The 15,740-nt window shown below is 41.3% G+C and overlaps 1 protein-coding gene across 7 annotated transcripts in view; it reads right to left on the bottom strand.

Moving 5' to 3' along the window:
* Positions 1-3,317: 3,317 nt before the first annotated feature.
* LOC144681094 (WD repeat-containing protein 26) overlaps positions 3,318-15,740 on the bottom strand; it is a 126,275-nt gene continuing 113,852 nt past the window's right edge. For 5 of the 7 annotated variants that reach the window (XR_013576689.1, XM_078542825.1, XM_078542824.1 and 2 more), the window contains one exon: positions 3,318-14,322. Coding sequence is in view for 5 of the 7 variants with exons in the window: in XM_078542825.1 (XP_078398951.1) it covers positions 14,297-14,322 (26 nt within the window). In the remaining 2 variants the exon portion in view is untranslated. The remainder of the gene's footprint in view (positions 14,323-15,740) is intronic. The other 2 variants (XR_013576690.1, XM_078542819.1) reach the window with 1 other exon arrangement.

Here is a 15,740-nt window from a genome sequence, read left to right on the forward strand (position 1 = left end):
TCTTCACCCAAGAGAATGATGATGAAGGTATGGAACTCGGGGAAAGAGACTGCGAGGTTCTTAAGCAAATTGACATAGGGAGTGACAAGGTATTGGAGGTGTTGGCAGGCTTAAAAGTGGACAAATCTCCAGGTCCGGATGATTTGTGTCTCAGACTGCTGAGGGAGGCAAGGGAGGAAATTGCAGGGGCTCTGACCCAAATTTTTAATTCCTGTCTGGTCACAGGGGAGGTGCCAGAGGACTGGAGCTAATGTGGTTCCGTTATTTAAGAAGGGTTGTAGAGATAAGCCAGGGAACTATAGGCCAGTGAGTCTCACGTCATTGGTAGGGAAACTATTGGAGAAAATTCTGAAGGAGAGAATCTATCTCCACTTGGAGAGGCAAGGTTTGACCAGGGATAGTCAGCATGGCTTTGTCAGAGGAAGGTCATGCCTAACAAATTTGATTGAATTTTTTGAGGTGGTGACCAGGTGTCTAGATGAGGGTAGTGCACTTGATGAAGTTTAAATGGATTTCAGCAAAGCTTTTGACAAGGTCCCACATGGGATACTTATAAAGAAGGCAAATGCACATGGGATACAGGGTAATTTGATAAGGTGGATTCAAAATTGGCTTAGTAGTCGGAGACATAGGGTGATGACAGAAGGCTGCTTTAGTGACTGGAAGCCAGTGTCCAGTGGCGTACCACAGGGATCTGTGCTGGGTCCCCTGTTATTTGTCATTTATATAAACAACATAGATGACTACATGGGAGGTAGGATTAGTAAGTTTGCGGATGACACAAAGATTGGCCGGGTGGTTAACAGTGAGGTTGAGTGTCTTGGGCTACAGGAAGATATAGACGGGATGGTCAAATGGGCAGATAAGTGGCAGATGGAATTTAACCCTGAAAACTGTGAGGTGATACATTTTGGAAGGAGTAATTTGACAAGGAAGTATTCAATGAATGGCATGACACTAGGAAGTTTTGAGAAACAAAGGGACCTTGGTGTGTGTGTCCATAGATCTCTGAAGGCATAGGGGCATGTTCATGGGGTGGTGAAAAAGGCATGTGGGACACTTGCCTTTCTCAATCGAGGCATAGATTACAAAAGTAGGGATGTCATGTTGGAGTTATATAGAACATTGGTGAGGCCACAGCTGGAGTACTGTGTGCAGTTCTGGTTGCCACATTATAGGAAGGATGTGATTGCACTGGAGGGGGTGCAGAGGAGATTCACCAGGATGTTGCCCAGGATGAAACATTTAAGTTATGAAGAGAGGTTGGATAGACTTGGGTTGTTTTCATTGGAGCAGAGAAGACTGAGGGGTGACCTGATTGAGGTGCACAAGATTATGAGGGGCATGGACAGGGTGGATAGGGGGCAGCTGTTCCCCTTAGTTAAGGGTCAGTCATGAGGGGACACAAGTTCAAGGTGAGGGGCAGGAGGTTTAGGGGGGATGTGAGGAAAACCTTTTTACCCAGAGGGTGGTGACGGTCTGGAATGCGCTGCCTGGGAGGGTGGTGGAGGCGGGTTGCCTCTCATCCTTTAATAAGTACCTGAATGAGCACTTGGCACGTCCTAACATTCAAGGCTATGGGCCAAGTGCTGGTAAATGGGATTAGCTAGGTAGGTCAGGTGTTTCTTAAGTGTCGGTGCAGATTCGATGGGCTGAAGGGCCTCTTCTGCACTGAGCGATTCTGTGACTGAGCCTCCGCAGCTCTCTTGGGTAGAGAATACCAGAGGTTCACCACCCTCAGGGCTGAGATGAGGAAGAATTCCTTCAGTAAATTTTTTTTCATTCATGCTTATGGGATGTGGGCTTCACTGGCTGGGGCATCATTTGTTGCCTATTCCCTAATTGCCCTCAAAGGTGGTGGTGAGCTGCCTTCTTCAGCTGCTGCAGTCCATGTGGTGTAGGTAGGGAGTTCCAGGATTTTGACCCAGCGACAGTGAAGAAATGGCAATATATTTCAGGTCAGGATGGTGTGACTTGGTGGGGGGAGAAACTTGAATGTGATGGTGTTCCCATGTATCTGCCGCCCTTGTCCTTCTAGATGGTAGTGGTCATGGGTTTGGAAGGTGCTGTCAAAGGAGCATTGGTGAGTTCCTGCACTGCATCTTGTAAATGGTACACACTGCTGCTACTGTGAGTCAGTGATGGAGGGAGTGAATGTTTGTGGATGGGGTGCCAATCAAGCGGGTTGCTTTGTCCTGGATGGTGTCAAGCTTCTTGAGTGTTGTTGGAGTTGCACTCATCCACACCTCTCTCTTATTCTGAGACTATGTCCCCTGGTCCTGGACACCGCACCACCGCCATCCCCACCCCCCTAACAGGGGAAACATACTTAACATCCTTTCTGCATTTACCTAGTTGAGCCCTGTAAGAATTTTGTGCACTGCAATGTCACCTCTCATTCTTCTAAACTCTAGAGAACACAGATCCAGTCTCCTCAATCTTTCCTTAGAAGATAATCCTTCCATCCCAGGGATTAGTGTGGTGAACCTTCATTGCAGTCCCACTATGACCAGTATATGCTTCCTTTGGTAAGGAGACCAAAACTGCACACAATACATATGAACATATGAATTAAGAGCAGGAATACATCACTCAGCCCCTCAAGCCTGTGCTGCCATTCAATAACAATGCGAGGAGAATTGAATACAAAAGTAGGGAGATTATGTTTCATTTGTACAGGGCACCGTTGAGACCACATCTGGAGTAGTGTACAGTATTGGTCACCTTATTTGAGGAGGATGTAAATGCGTGGGAAGCAGTTCAAAGAAAAAGTTTCTCATGTCTTAAATGGGCGACTCCCTATTTTCAAACTGTGACCTTTAGATCTACATTCTCCCACAAAACATCCTTTCCACACCCACCTGTCAAGTCCTCTCAGGATCTTATGTTTCAGTCAAATTGTCTCTTACTCTTCTAAACTCCAGCAAATACAAGGCTAGCTTGTCCAACCTTTCCTCATAAGACAACCTGCCCATTCCAGGTATTAGTGTAGTCAACCTTCTCTGAACTGCTTCCAATGCATATATTCCTTAGAATTCAGCTAAAGCATTCTGGTAAATCCACACTACACTCCTTTCACAGCCAATATATCCTTCTTAAAGTGCAGCGGCCAGGAACCTTTTGGTCCATTAGGCTTCAGTGCCGCATTAGATAATGAACTTACCTGGTGAGCCAGGACTCTGGAATCTCTTGTTAACTCAGACCCTGCATCCGATTCTCTCAGTTCTGCAGACAAAGCATCTTACACCTAAACCAGAAAGACTGAAAAAACTTCAAGCCATCATCAGGCCTCTTCCAGGTATGAATGAAAGCTAAAGTTCAGGAAGATGCAGTACTTATTTTTATTGAGTTTTAAGAAACAGGGTTACAAATCACCTTTTCTTCTCCTGTTTATTTGAAGCATCACGTGCATCGCAGTGATGAGGTGTAAAGTGAATTTTCTCAAACCTAATACAACAGGAACAGAAATATTGGAAGCAGTTAACATCTTTTACCAACCATTACGATATGTTTAAAATGCTCTACCTTTATAAAATAATGAAATGATTTAAAATAATGGAAAAAATAAATAGGCAAAAAAATACAGGCTGGATTAGATTGTGTAATGGATTAACATCGAAACTAATGCAGAAAGGATATATTTCGTTGAAAACAAGGATACTTAGTTCAATGTTGTTCCTAGGATTTAATGTAAAAGCAAAAAAAAACTGCATAACCCACTCACTTTAATGTGAGATGCACACCTTGTGTGATACTGCCCCTCAATCTTTTGCACTATAGATACCAGTATTTTATCCAGTGTTACAAGGTTCAAAATGTTCTCTCCACATCCATCTCAAGCTTGGAACCTGCAGCTGTACACAGACCATCATGTACACACCATTACACTTCACAGAAATCCCAGTTACAACAGCTTGTTTCACATTGCAAGTTTCAAAAATAAGACCAAAAGCAGAGATATACTCAAGCGAGGACATTACTTGAAGAGCAAACGATGAGTGTGCTTTTTGACATTTATTTTCAGCCCATTGCAAATATCCATATAAATACCAAAAGCTCTAAATAAACTAGCTCCACCACAGCTGTGTATAAAGTCAGAACAGCAGAAGGAACTTCAGCTCAAGAAACAGGCTTACTGCCTACCACTCACTTCATCGTTAGAACGAGGGTTCTTTAAGCAAACCTATTTTCTTTCCTTCATAGGCCAGGCAGACATCATCAGTTCATTGTGGAGGGAACCTGGCTATAAAAACTCCTGAAAACATTCAATTTCTGTTCTGAAATGGATATTTATGTAATGCATGCATTAGCATTATAGACTCTGCCAATGGAGAAATGGGGTTTTTACACCTAAATTAAGTTAAAGAATAGATTTTCTTTTTCAGATTCATGGGGCTCAAGAAACCAAAAGTTAAGTCAAACACTTAATCAGAGTAGTTGCACTTTACTGGACTTGCATCTCCCATAGGCCCATTTTTCTAAAAAATATTTTTGAAATTAATTTTCTTTTGTTACATTGCAACACTTGATTGGGTTTCATTTATTTTTTTGGCTGAAATTTTATTTTTTCCAAGTGACAGGCTGCAATTCTGGGAACGGAACACTTATCCACTGGTCCCAGGTCAAGAATAGCACGTGAATTTGATACACAACAAAACTTCCTCTACACGAGTCCTCGATAACACACCTTAGCACCAAGCTTCATAAGGTTGTACCAGGGTGATTTCCCCACCATCTACATGGCTCAATCAAGACCAATTATTCTTTTGGTGAGCATTAGTGCTAATTTAGAGGCAAATCTATGCAGCAAACCTACTAGGAATCAGATTGAGCCAGTTCCCTAACTGATTGGGGATTCCTCACACACAGCTCACGAAGACAACATTTAACAAATGAACACAAAGATCAAATGGATGTTGAAGATAGAATGATAACCTACTCTTGCCTTTGGTTACAATGCTTCACAGTTTGCCTCTTTGCAATTCATGTGGAAGTACCTCCTCTATATGGCAACAGAGGGGAAACTGGAAAATCAACACGTAGTTTATCACACCCACACACATGCCTCAAGTATTCTTTGTGCTCCGAACATGCTACACTGTAGGGGTGGGGGCATCATTATTACAGCTGTAGCGTGGATTTTGGCAACAGCAAGTACTCATCTGAACAGGAAAGCACCTTTGTTATAGGTAGGTTTATGCAAACTTGCCGCTGATTATTAAGCCACAGCCTGAGCATCTGATTTAGGTCACCAGCCCCGGGAACAGATCACCTCTATTCAGTCCTTATAAGGATGTGAACTTTCTATTAAATAGCAAATGCTGTCTTAAGGATATTGATAATTCCCGCAGTGAGGCAATTTATTCTCTTCAACTTCTCCCAAGTTGCCACCTTCTGTTATAAGCAGCACCACTTGTGACATTCTGGGCAATGTCAAGGAGGTGTGTGCCACACTTTCAACACTGTCCAGAACCAGAGGTTTCATGGGGTCCAAGAGCTTAAAATCTGGGTCTCCATTTTCATCATTTCCCACTGCAGAAAGACATTTAACAAATGAACTCAAGACTAAGGATGTTGAAGATACCATGGTAACCTAATCTTGCAGTGAAATAACACAGTAGTCACCTAACACCCTAAGCTCAAAAATGGCACAATATTTTAAAATCTTCCTACAGATTCTATGGTAGATTCACATTTTTTACCTTTAAAGTCAATGTTGGGAACAAACAGCCTACTCATGTCATTGACTTTTACTCTTCAATTCCTGATCTCTGCCATCAGGAAGGAGCAGAAACATGGCACCACACATTCCAGAAATTAACTTGCACATTGAAAGTCTCAGCAATTTGCAGTACTAGATTAAGACTATTCATCTCATTGTTATTTACTGAATCTTGTAGCCACTGTTTTGTGCACAAATTTACCAATGTACCAGGCACAGATGGCACTTCAAAGTAACTCATTGCATGTGCAGCACTTTGAGTGAACAGAGATGGTAAGGTGTTGGGTAATTGCAAGTCTTTAATACGATGTTGGAATAATTTAATATCCCCAACAATTACTCTGTTTTAGGTAGTTGGCTCATTGTCAAGTGTCTCAGAGGCAGCCATTTCGTTATTTAAAAAAAAATCCCAGCTAAAGGTTCAGTAACAGCCCATTTTCCTGATTTTCCATTAACAAACAGCTGCAGAAGATCCCCAAGTTTAGGGATTCAGGGTAAACCCTGGATTATAGCCAAAGGGTTGAAAACACAAAGGGTGGGCATCGAGCGAGAGGGGTGTCCCAGCCAGCTATCGATGTTGGGACCACTACAATTTCTAATTTACAATGATCTGGATTTTGAAATTTAAAATAGTTAAATTGCAACAAAAAAAGATTAGGAGGGTGGTGGAATCAGAAGAGGCGTCTCAGAGCAATAGAGAAAAAAAACTATGAAATTTAATGCAGATATTGTAACATCTAAAAATCTAACCATCTCCCCATGACATTCAATGGCATTACATTTGCTGAATTCCCCTCTATCAACATCCGGGGGGTGGGGGGGGGGGGGGTGCGGTTGGCGGGGTGGTTACCATTGACCAGAAACTGAACTGGATCAGCCATATAAATATTATGGCTACAAGAGGAAGTAGAGGCTGGGAATTCTGCAGTGAGTAACTCGCCTCCTGACTCCCCAAAGCCTGTCCACCATCTACAAGGCACAAGTCAGGAGTGTGAAGGAATACACTCCACTGGATGTGTGCAGCTCCAACACTCACGAAGCTCAGCGCCATCCAGGACAAAGCAGCCTACTTGATTGGCATCCCCTCCGCTGCAGACGCACAGTGGCAATGTGTACCATCTACAAGATGCACTGCAGCAACTCACCAAGGCTCCTTCAACAGCAAAGAGCAACAAGCCCACAACTACCACCACCTCGAGAGACAAGGGCTGCAGGTTGCACCAGCACCTGCAAGTTCCCCTCCAAGCTGCACACCACCCTAAGTTGAAACAATATTGCTGTTCCTTCACTGTCACTGGGTCAAAATTCTGGAACTCCCTCCCTAACAGTACTGTGGGTGTACCTACACCACGAATTGCAACAGTTCAAAAAGGAAGCTCAGCACCACCTTTTCAAGCACAATTAGGGATGGGCAATAAATGCTGGCCTAGCCAGCAACTCACACACCCTGTGAAATAACAAAAAATAATGTCCTGCAGATAGGACAGTAAAATAGATGGCAAACTTATCCATGGTGGTGTTGAAATAACTAAGGCACGTTTAGGGAGCTCCAAACCTGTCCAGCCACTGCAGAACCACAATCAACAAAACCCATAGAATACTGAACTACACAGCCAAGACAGTAGAGTATGCCATAGATGGTAATCAACCTGTAGCGTTCTGGCCAGATGGCACCCCAAATTCTGCATATTGGTTGCCAAGAAAAAAAGGACTTCAAATGCCAGAAAGTTGGCAAATATCGGAGTTACGAGACAACTGGAGAGACAATTGGGCTTTTCATCCTGGGATGGAGTCTGAAGATGAATAGATGAATCTAAGAGCAGGATAAGAGAACTGGGAGTAGTTTAAAAATAAGGGGTCTTCCATTTAAGACAGGGAGATGAGGAGGAATTTCTCCTCAGAGGGTCACTAGTCTTTAGAATTCTCTTCTCTGGACAGCATTGAAGGCAGGATCATTTGATGGGCTGTATTGGCCTCCTTTTCTTATGATCTTATGAACACAAAGTGATAAAAGATAAAACAAACATTAGGACTGACACCAGGAAACTATTCTGGTGTATGTGTAATAGACTTCCAGGTAGAATTATGGAGGCAACATTTACGATGTTGTAACAGGGAAATTTCTGGATGGATGCCCTATCTGTGAATGTCTGACTAGATGAGGAACAAAAATATCACCTAGGATAAAGAGATTGATCCAAAATCTTTCAATGCAAACTAAGTACTGCTTTCCCGCCCAAGACAAATAGATCTACCAGAGTGCGTCCTGGGACAAGATCACACTCCTAATTAATTTGTATGTAATTCCCAAGCTTTCCCTGCAGTTTTCCATCTGTACCTATGAGGCTATAACAATGCGAGCAGGCCATAGAAAACTGCCCATTTTGGCAAGTTTGATTGTTGTCTTTCAGAGTGACATAGCCCAAGAAGCAACCACTAGTGTGAACTGGATTGTAAAGGATTGTATACGCTCGATACATGACTAGCAAAGTAATTCCCTTTGACCTTCTTAGCTGATGCAAGTGAACTATCGCTAAGTTGAACCTTAAACAAAATGATTTAAAATCAGCAGCAAACATGGCAGCCACCAATGAAGGACAGTGAAGCAGATTTTAGTAGCTGCCAATTCTGAAGACCTGGATGTCTTGAGGACCTGAAAAAAGCAGGGAGTTGCTGTACGGAATATGCCAATGTTGTACACTTGAAATCTAACTGGCAAAAAGAGATGACAAATAAAGTTAACTTACTGAGACTGTGGGACATATGCCATTTTCATTGCAACATAGTATAATACTAACTCTCACTGGCATCATTTACAAACAAAGAAGCTCAGTGACCCTCTCCAATGACTACATTAGCCATCTTGAGGGCCCATATTATCCAGCAACCATACTAAATTTTTGAGATTTCTTTTATCAGGTGCAGGGTATACTGAACCATTGTGCTGAACTACGAATGGAGACCAAACTCTGTTCTGTTCTTGGCTTTTAAGGCACTTTCTCAACAGCACCAACAGACAATAAAGTCCTTTACCTAGATAGTGGGACACTCCTAACACAACTGTATACATCAAAATGGATCACCAGGCCTTCAGGAAGTAGAAACGATCTTCTTCTTGACCTAAACAAATTGGACGTGGAATCAGAATCACCGATTGGACACATGGTCAGGAGGTCCTTTTTGAAACTTGAAACCACAGCACTGGCCCTTAAATTCCAGCCAAAAACAGTTCCTTGTAAAAAGAATTTATCATTTCAACTATAGTCATCTCCTGGTTCTGAAAGTCAGAAGAATGGCCTTTGTTACCAAGTGGTTCTCTTCCTATTTCCTGACCTTTTAATAATGTGCCAACACAACAAATCTTGAAGGCGCCCCAACATCCTGAAACTTAGGTGCAGACTCAATTGCTCATTCTCTAGTACTTTTATGAATTATTTGTTTTCTAATTATGAAGGGCATCCCACCAGAATCAGTTTCATCCTTTGCTGTGTCTTCCCTCAAAAAGAGAGAGAATTGAGTTTGAGCTCTATTGGCTAAATTTTCTAATTCAAGACCAGTTACAATAGGACATTGCAATCTTTGGCTCCAAGACATTCTCCCAAGTTATTTATCACATACTCACTTCAAATTGGTATATGTATTCTGTTTACTGTCATTTAGAGCCAGGGTGGAATACATTGCTCGCAATGTAAGTAATATAATCCTTATCCAACAGATTGAAGGGCAGCAATATCCAAAAACAGAATGTCCCACTTGGTAACTAAGGTTATCAAACAATATGGTCAAGCAGAAAATATCCACCATTGACTTTTACCACCAGGGGATCCAATTATTACAAGTCTCTCACTATTTCATAATGAAATTATGGTTGAGGTACCTTTGCAAGCAAACATCTTGACCAACTTATATATCATAAAAGGTAAACCATTCTATCTAGCATCCTTTATAGTGACAAGTTTTTGAATGTAAATTCAAGATGCAGAAAGTATTCACATTATGGGGTGCTTCTGAAAAATTCACTAGAAAGAAAAGCAGCTAAGCAAAATGCTGTTCAGAAAAATAAACTGAAAAATTGCTAAGTATCATTTTGCATAATTTTCAATTCAGAGATTTAATCTATTTCCTTGGAGCAAGGTACAGACACAGAAGGTTATCAAAATACTGGCAACTATCTTGTGTGACTGGGAGGTAGAGATGGGAGATGTCTGTAAAAGGCATAGAGATAGAAGGTTATCAAAATACTGGCATACTTTTTTTTCCTCTGTCTGGATGGTAGGGACAGGAAAGGTCTGTGAAAGGCACTAGATCCACCACAGAAATAAATAAAGCTGCATCTGGCTATGCAGTGGCTTAGAACACCATTATGGTACTGATTAACAAAGTCCCAGGTTAAATAATTGGTCTAGGTGATTTCAAGCTGGGATGTCTGGTCAGTGCAGCCCTGGGGACAGGGAGGATTAAATTAGACATGGCCTTAACTCCTACTCAGTAACCTGGTAGAAAGTGGGCACGGCTAGTGTTAAATGTGGTGCTGCACATAACTGAATAGCCTAACCCACTAAGATAAAAGCAAAATACTGCGGATGCTGGAAATCTGAAACAAAAACAGATCTCCGCTCTGAAGAGTCATACAGACTCGCAACATTAACTCTTTTTTTCTCTCCACCAATGCTGTTAGACCTGTTGAGCTTTTTCAACATTTTCTGTTTTTGTTTCAGCCTAACCCACTGCCTAAATTTACATGCAAAGACAAAGAAAACAAATTTAGGATGGAGGGCAGGGAAGAGCCTGCTTCTAACCTGCCTCAGGTACCAGAGCTGAGTACCTTTTAATATCCAAATGTTTGCTGTCTTTCACTGGATATTGATTCTTACCACCAGGAGATTCTGAAGCCAAACATAATAAAGGATCGCCTTATATACCTGACAAGAACAAAGACTGTGAGAAGTTGTCAGGGGCCTGGGTTTTTACAAATTTTAGTGTCCAGAGACCACATGCTACTTTTTTCAATAAATTTCCTCTCTCAACCATGACAGACCTAAAGATTAAATTATGACCAAAGGGAAAAACCCCATTTGTGTGGAATTAGTGATGCCACCCGGGGAATCAGGATATGTGCTACAATTAGCCTCTGTGCCCTAGGGCAAGAAGGGAAGAGCAAAACAAGCCAAGGTTTCTGCCTCTGCTGTCTCATTATCCTTACTGTGTGTGATTGTTGAGTGAGTTGAATAATCATTTCAGGTCAGCGTATGTGCATCAATAGGGTCACTAACTCCCAAATTTTTGAAGAATTACAGAATTGTTGCGGCGCGGGAGGCAGCCATTTGGCCCATCATGTCTGCAACGGCTTTCCAAATGAGCATTATGACTCAGTGCCGTATATTAATGATTTAGATTGTTAATATATGTGTCAGGAAAAGCAAGGGTCCCAATAACAACCCTTGGCGAACTCCCCTACAAACCTTGTTCCAGCCTGAAAAAGATCCATTGACAATTACTATTACCCAGTCAATTTTGTATCCACGTTGCTACTGCCCCTGGGACATTAGCAATCTCCAGAACTAGAACATAGTGTACTCATCTGATCAAATTGAACAGATTGACAAGGGCAGTTAAGTTCACAATCCCTATTCTGTAGCTAGCACAGCAGAGCTCAAAGGGCACTGTTGACAGAGTACCCAAGCTGCACAATAATTCATTCAAAAAAGGTGATCTGATTGGTTCTGGTGGGATCTACTCACACCTGCACTTCCCATTGGGTTTGAAGCAAAACATCTACTTACAATGTGCATCTCAGGGATTAAGCAATGTGAATATCGCAGCAAGATGGACCAGAATCCACGCAAAATTATATTGTTTTACCAAAATCTGGTGCTGGCTGAAGGGCTACAAACTCTGATCACAATAAATGCTCAAATTGGTTTCCTCTCAATTTTGAATGTACCCATCTTTGCATTTCAGTCAAGGGACCCTATTCTTTGTGGTCCACACAGATGTGAAGGCAGGTTACAGAGACATGTCCAGACATATGCTGGAGCACTGCTTTAACTGCACACAATTAAACAAAGTGGTGGGAGTTTATGTATTAAATATATCTGGAGTAATCTTGACCAAATTTGGAAAAACAGAACATCTTTCCAATCTGTGACTGGTAAATTCAGGTAATACCTCTCATTCTATTCTATTCCCTAGTGCACAGCATCCAAACTCTCAGAAATACTAATAATTTACTCAGCACACAGTATTTAAGGGTGGTCTAAAGGAACACTGCCCAAATTACTCCTCAATGTTTATCTTGAACAAAGTGAACAATCTGATGGATGCTCTTTTTATCAAATTTTCTACCTCGAATTGACAGTAAGGTGGGCTTTGCTCACTGTTTTGACACCAAGAGCAACAGCCTTGTGTGGCTCAGAAGCTGTGCTGAATATTACAAGTGTTGAGTGTCACATGATCACAAGGTTCATCCCCACCCTTGTCTTCTATATAACATGATTTCTCGACGTTGGTGAAGCTGCAGTCATTTTATATTATTCTGCATTGCTGCCAGTTCTGGCCAATCTCTAATTGGACAAGTCAGATTAGATTGTGGTTGCCTTCTACAGTCTCTTAGGAATGAATGCAGCTCTCTCTTCCAACGTCTCTTTCTCCAACATTGAATTCAAGAGTTTAAATACAAATTACAACTTTTATTAATGGGATTTAACCTGCACCCCCATCTCTACAAAGTGATTTTTTTTCCCTTTTCCTCTCCTTCCTCGGTGCAAAAAGCAAACTTCCAAATAACACAAACCCAAATTTGGAAGAGAATTTAATCTTAGTTCTAATAGCAGTTGTACATAAAAAATAAATTGTGGACTCTAAAAGAATGTACAAATAAATTGGCAAAGTACAAATTTGTGATCAATCATCTAGCTACTTGATCGATCAAGTCATTATTCAATTCATCAGATTGCATTGCTGTTTCCCCATGCCATCCTCCCTATCCCAGATCTAACCCATGGAGGTCAAGTACTTGTTACACCACTAAATAAAGGCATTAAGAACCACATCGCTACGCCTTTTCTCTTAACCCCTTAAGACCAGCACACTTTTGAATAGGAGGAAGAAATTCTACACCGGAGATTGGTTCACCAGTAGAGGTTCCCACTCGAGCACCAGTGCAATACCAGGTAATTAGTCAATTTACAGTGAATGTTAGTAGATGAAATTATGTTGGTAACATATGTAAAAGAGGATCTAAGCATTTGGTCACTATGTGGGGAGAGAAATCTTGGGCAAATATTACTGTAAATAGGAGTTTAAAAATGGGCAAAATAGAAAATGGCAAATACAGCAAAGAACTATAGTATATTGCACAAGTCAAGGTGCCGTAAGGTTTCTCCACATTAAACATTTACATTTTGTCCCCATTTCCCCACTTTAAACCTCCTCATACTCAGCAGCAGTTCCCTGACAGGAAAGCAAGCAGGTAGGCAGGCAGGCATGTGGCCTTCTTCCTAGCCTCTGCCAATGCTGCTCTGTAATCTGTAGGTGCTCAAGAAGTGCTGCAGGGTTCACTCAGTGATATTTTCCAGCTCATTCCAACCCCCCCCCCCACCCCCCGGAAGAAATACTTGGTGACAACCCCCAACTGAGATCAAGAACTTGACAAATTGGAATCAATGATGTAAAACCCTGTCACAACTAGCTAGTACACCGGGCATGCCACATGACACTAATTCTGTCTTCAACTCAAACAGGTGAAGTTACAAATCTGGGTGAAAGAATATGTCCTACTGTACAGTTAACAGTACCACATACCCTTTTCTAGTCAGTGTCAATTTGGGTTTAAAATCATCCCTAAACAAATCAATGTGGCATCCCACTGCAGTGAATGTAAAAAATGTCACTGGTGTGATTCTTTCAAGAACACAAATTAATTTATCATAAAACAAATGGAAGACCATGATGAGGGAATGAGTGCAGGAAAATGAGATTTAAATGATTCAGTTAACAATTAGGATTTTTAAAAAACCCTGAAATTTTGTACATGAAATCCTAGCTTCTCCCCCTCCCCAAAGGGTCACAATGAAAACAGTTTCAGGGCAGCGTAATGAAGTCCATGAACTGAGCTGTAGTTATTTCCACTAATTCAGGCTACTAGAATGAAAACAATCTTCTATTTTAGTGCATGTTTGTTCCTTACTAAAGCTTTCTTCACCCTAGCCAATATGTTGGACTCCAAACAAGCACTTAAAAATCCACAGTGTAGAACAAGATAGGCTGCCAGAGCAAAAAAGGGCAGAAAAGAATCTGAGTTCGATGAAGTCTTAATGTAACATGGTTCCTTCAAGACCAATGAGTAAAATTCAAAATGACATCCAACTGGGGTCTAAGGAGATTGCTTCTCTTGGATTTGTAACTATGAAGCAAGGCGGTAAAGATGCTGGCACCAGTTAGAGGATCGGGAATGAGTTCTTCTTCACAAGCATGTCTTGTCCAGTGATCAACCGCAGTTGGTTTGTGCCAAAACCCAAGCTATTTTGTTCCATGACTAATTTCAGTTCAAAGCTGTCTGTTGCAAAGTCACCGTCAACTATCCATGCTGCTGCAAGCTTCTGAGGAGGAATAGGAACACAGGATTAATATGGTAAAACAAATTTGAAATAAAACTGTTTGTGGGCTGCACATCTGTGATTTAGAGTAACTGCGTTACAAGGAAACACAATTGTTTTGGGCTGTTCAAATGAACAATGTTGCAGGTTCCAGATATCCCTCAGTGGGTCCTCCCCCAAAGACTGTCCATCAGACAGAGATCTGAATGTAGCCTTCCTTTAAAATTTTGGTCATTTTTAGTACCCAGGAATCAGTTTCGAGTAGTGTTGATTAATATAAACTACACAATCCACTTCACCAAATTGGATGTGTCAACACATGGACTTGAAATTACAGAAATGACAAGGCAGCCGTTTGATCCTATTGCAGCTGTGCTATCTAGATTCTCAACTAGAGCTCTAAACCCATGTTGGCAAAGTGCTATTTAATCCAAGTCCTCTGACATTTACACATACACTTGAAAAAAATAATTAACACACTGTAATCTAAGGAACAAGGCATAAATATTTTAGTTATGTAGGCTCTCAACTTGACAGGAATTTGTACTGTTCCTGATTTAGAAATCACGCCAAGAATTAGCATTTCTATTGCACCTTTAATGCAGAAAAGACCACCCAAATCAGTGTAAAAAATTTCTGCAGGGTGTGATCCTAGTCTTCAAATTGCGCAAGTTTCCAGGTTGAATCCCAAAACGCTGCAGTTTTATTTCTGTGCTAATTCATTGACAGATCTTCAGTAATTTGCTCCAAAATCCTATTAATGAAGCATTCACATAATTTAGTGCACTGTTACCTTGTAAACCAGAAGTCAGCTATTGTACATCTTTGTCCCATGGCTCAAAGCTGTGATTAAGAAACAAGGAGCGCAGTAGGCCATTTGGCCCATCGAGCCTGCTCCGCCATTAAGACCATGGTTAAACCTTCTCAGCATTTACCCTATCAAGCCCACTGAGACCACTCATTCTGCTCAATCTCTCCTCAAAAGTCAGCTCTGGCACCCGAGGAGGAAAATCGTGTGAACCCTCATTGTAGCCTCTCTAGGTAAGAAAACCAAAGTTTAACTTTAGGTGTAGCCTCATCAAAATCCAGATGATTGCAGCAAGATTTTATGTACTCCAAGAGATGCAATAAAGGCTAAAATACCATTTGCCTTCTTAATTGTTTGCTGTACCTTTATGATAACTTCCAGTGATTCATATACAAGGGCCTCCAAATTCCTCTGACTATCAAGGATAATTAGTCTTTCATCTTTTAAAAAGTATTCTGCTTTTGCACTCTTCATACAAGTGGATAACTCCAATGCTTCCTCATATTACACTGTCACCTTTTGCTCAAACATTCAAATATTCTCTAGCATTTTGCAGCCTCCTTACATCAGATTCAGTTAACTTTTCCAGCTAGCTCTATAGCAGATTGCCAAC

This window comes from Cetorhinus maximus, chromosome 5 (genome assembly GCF_964194155.1).
Source record: "Cetorhinus maximus chromosome 5, sCetMax3.hap1.1, whole genome shotgun sequence".
Taxonomy (NCBI): domain Eukaryota; kingdom Metazoa; phylum Chordata; class Chondrichthyes; order Lamniformes; family Cetorhinidae; genus Cetorhinus; species Cetorhinus maximus.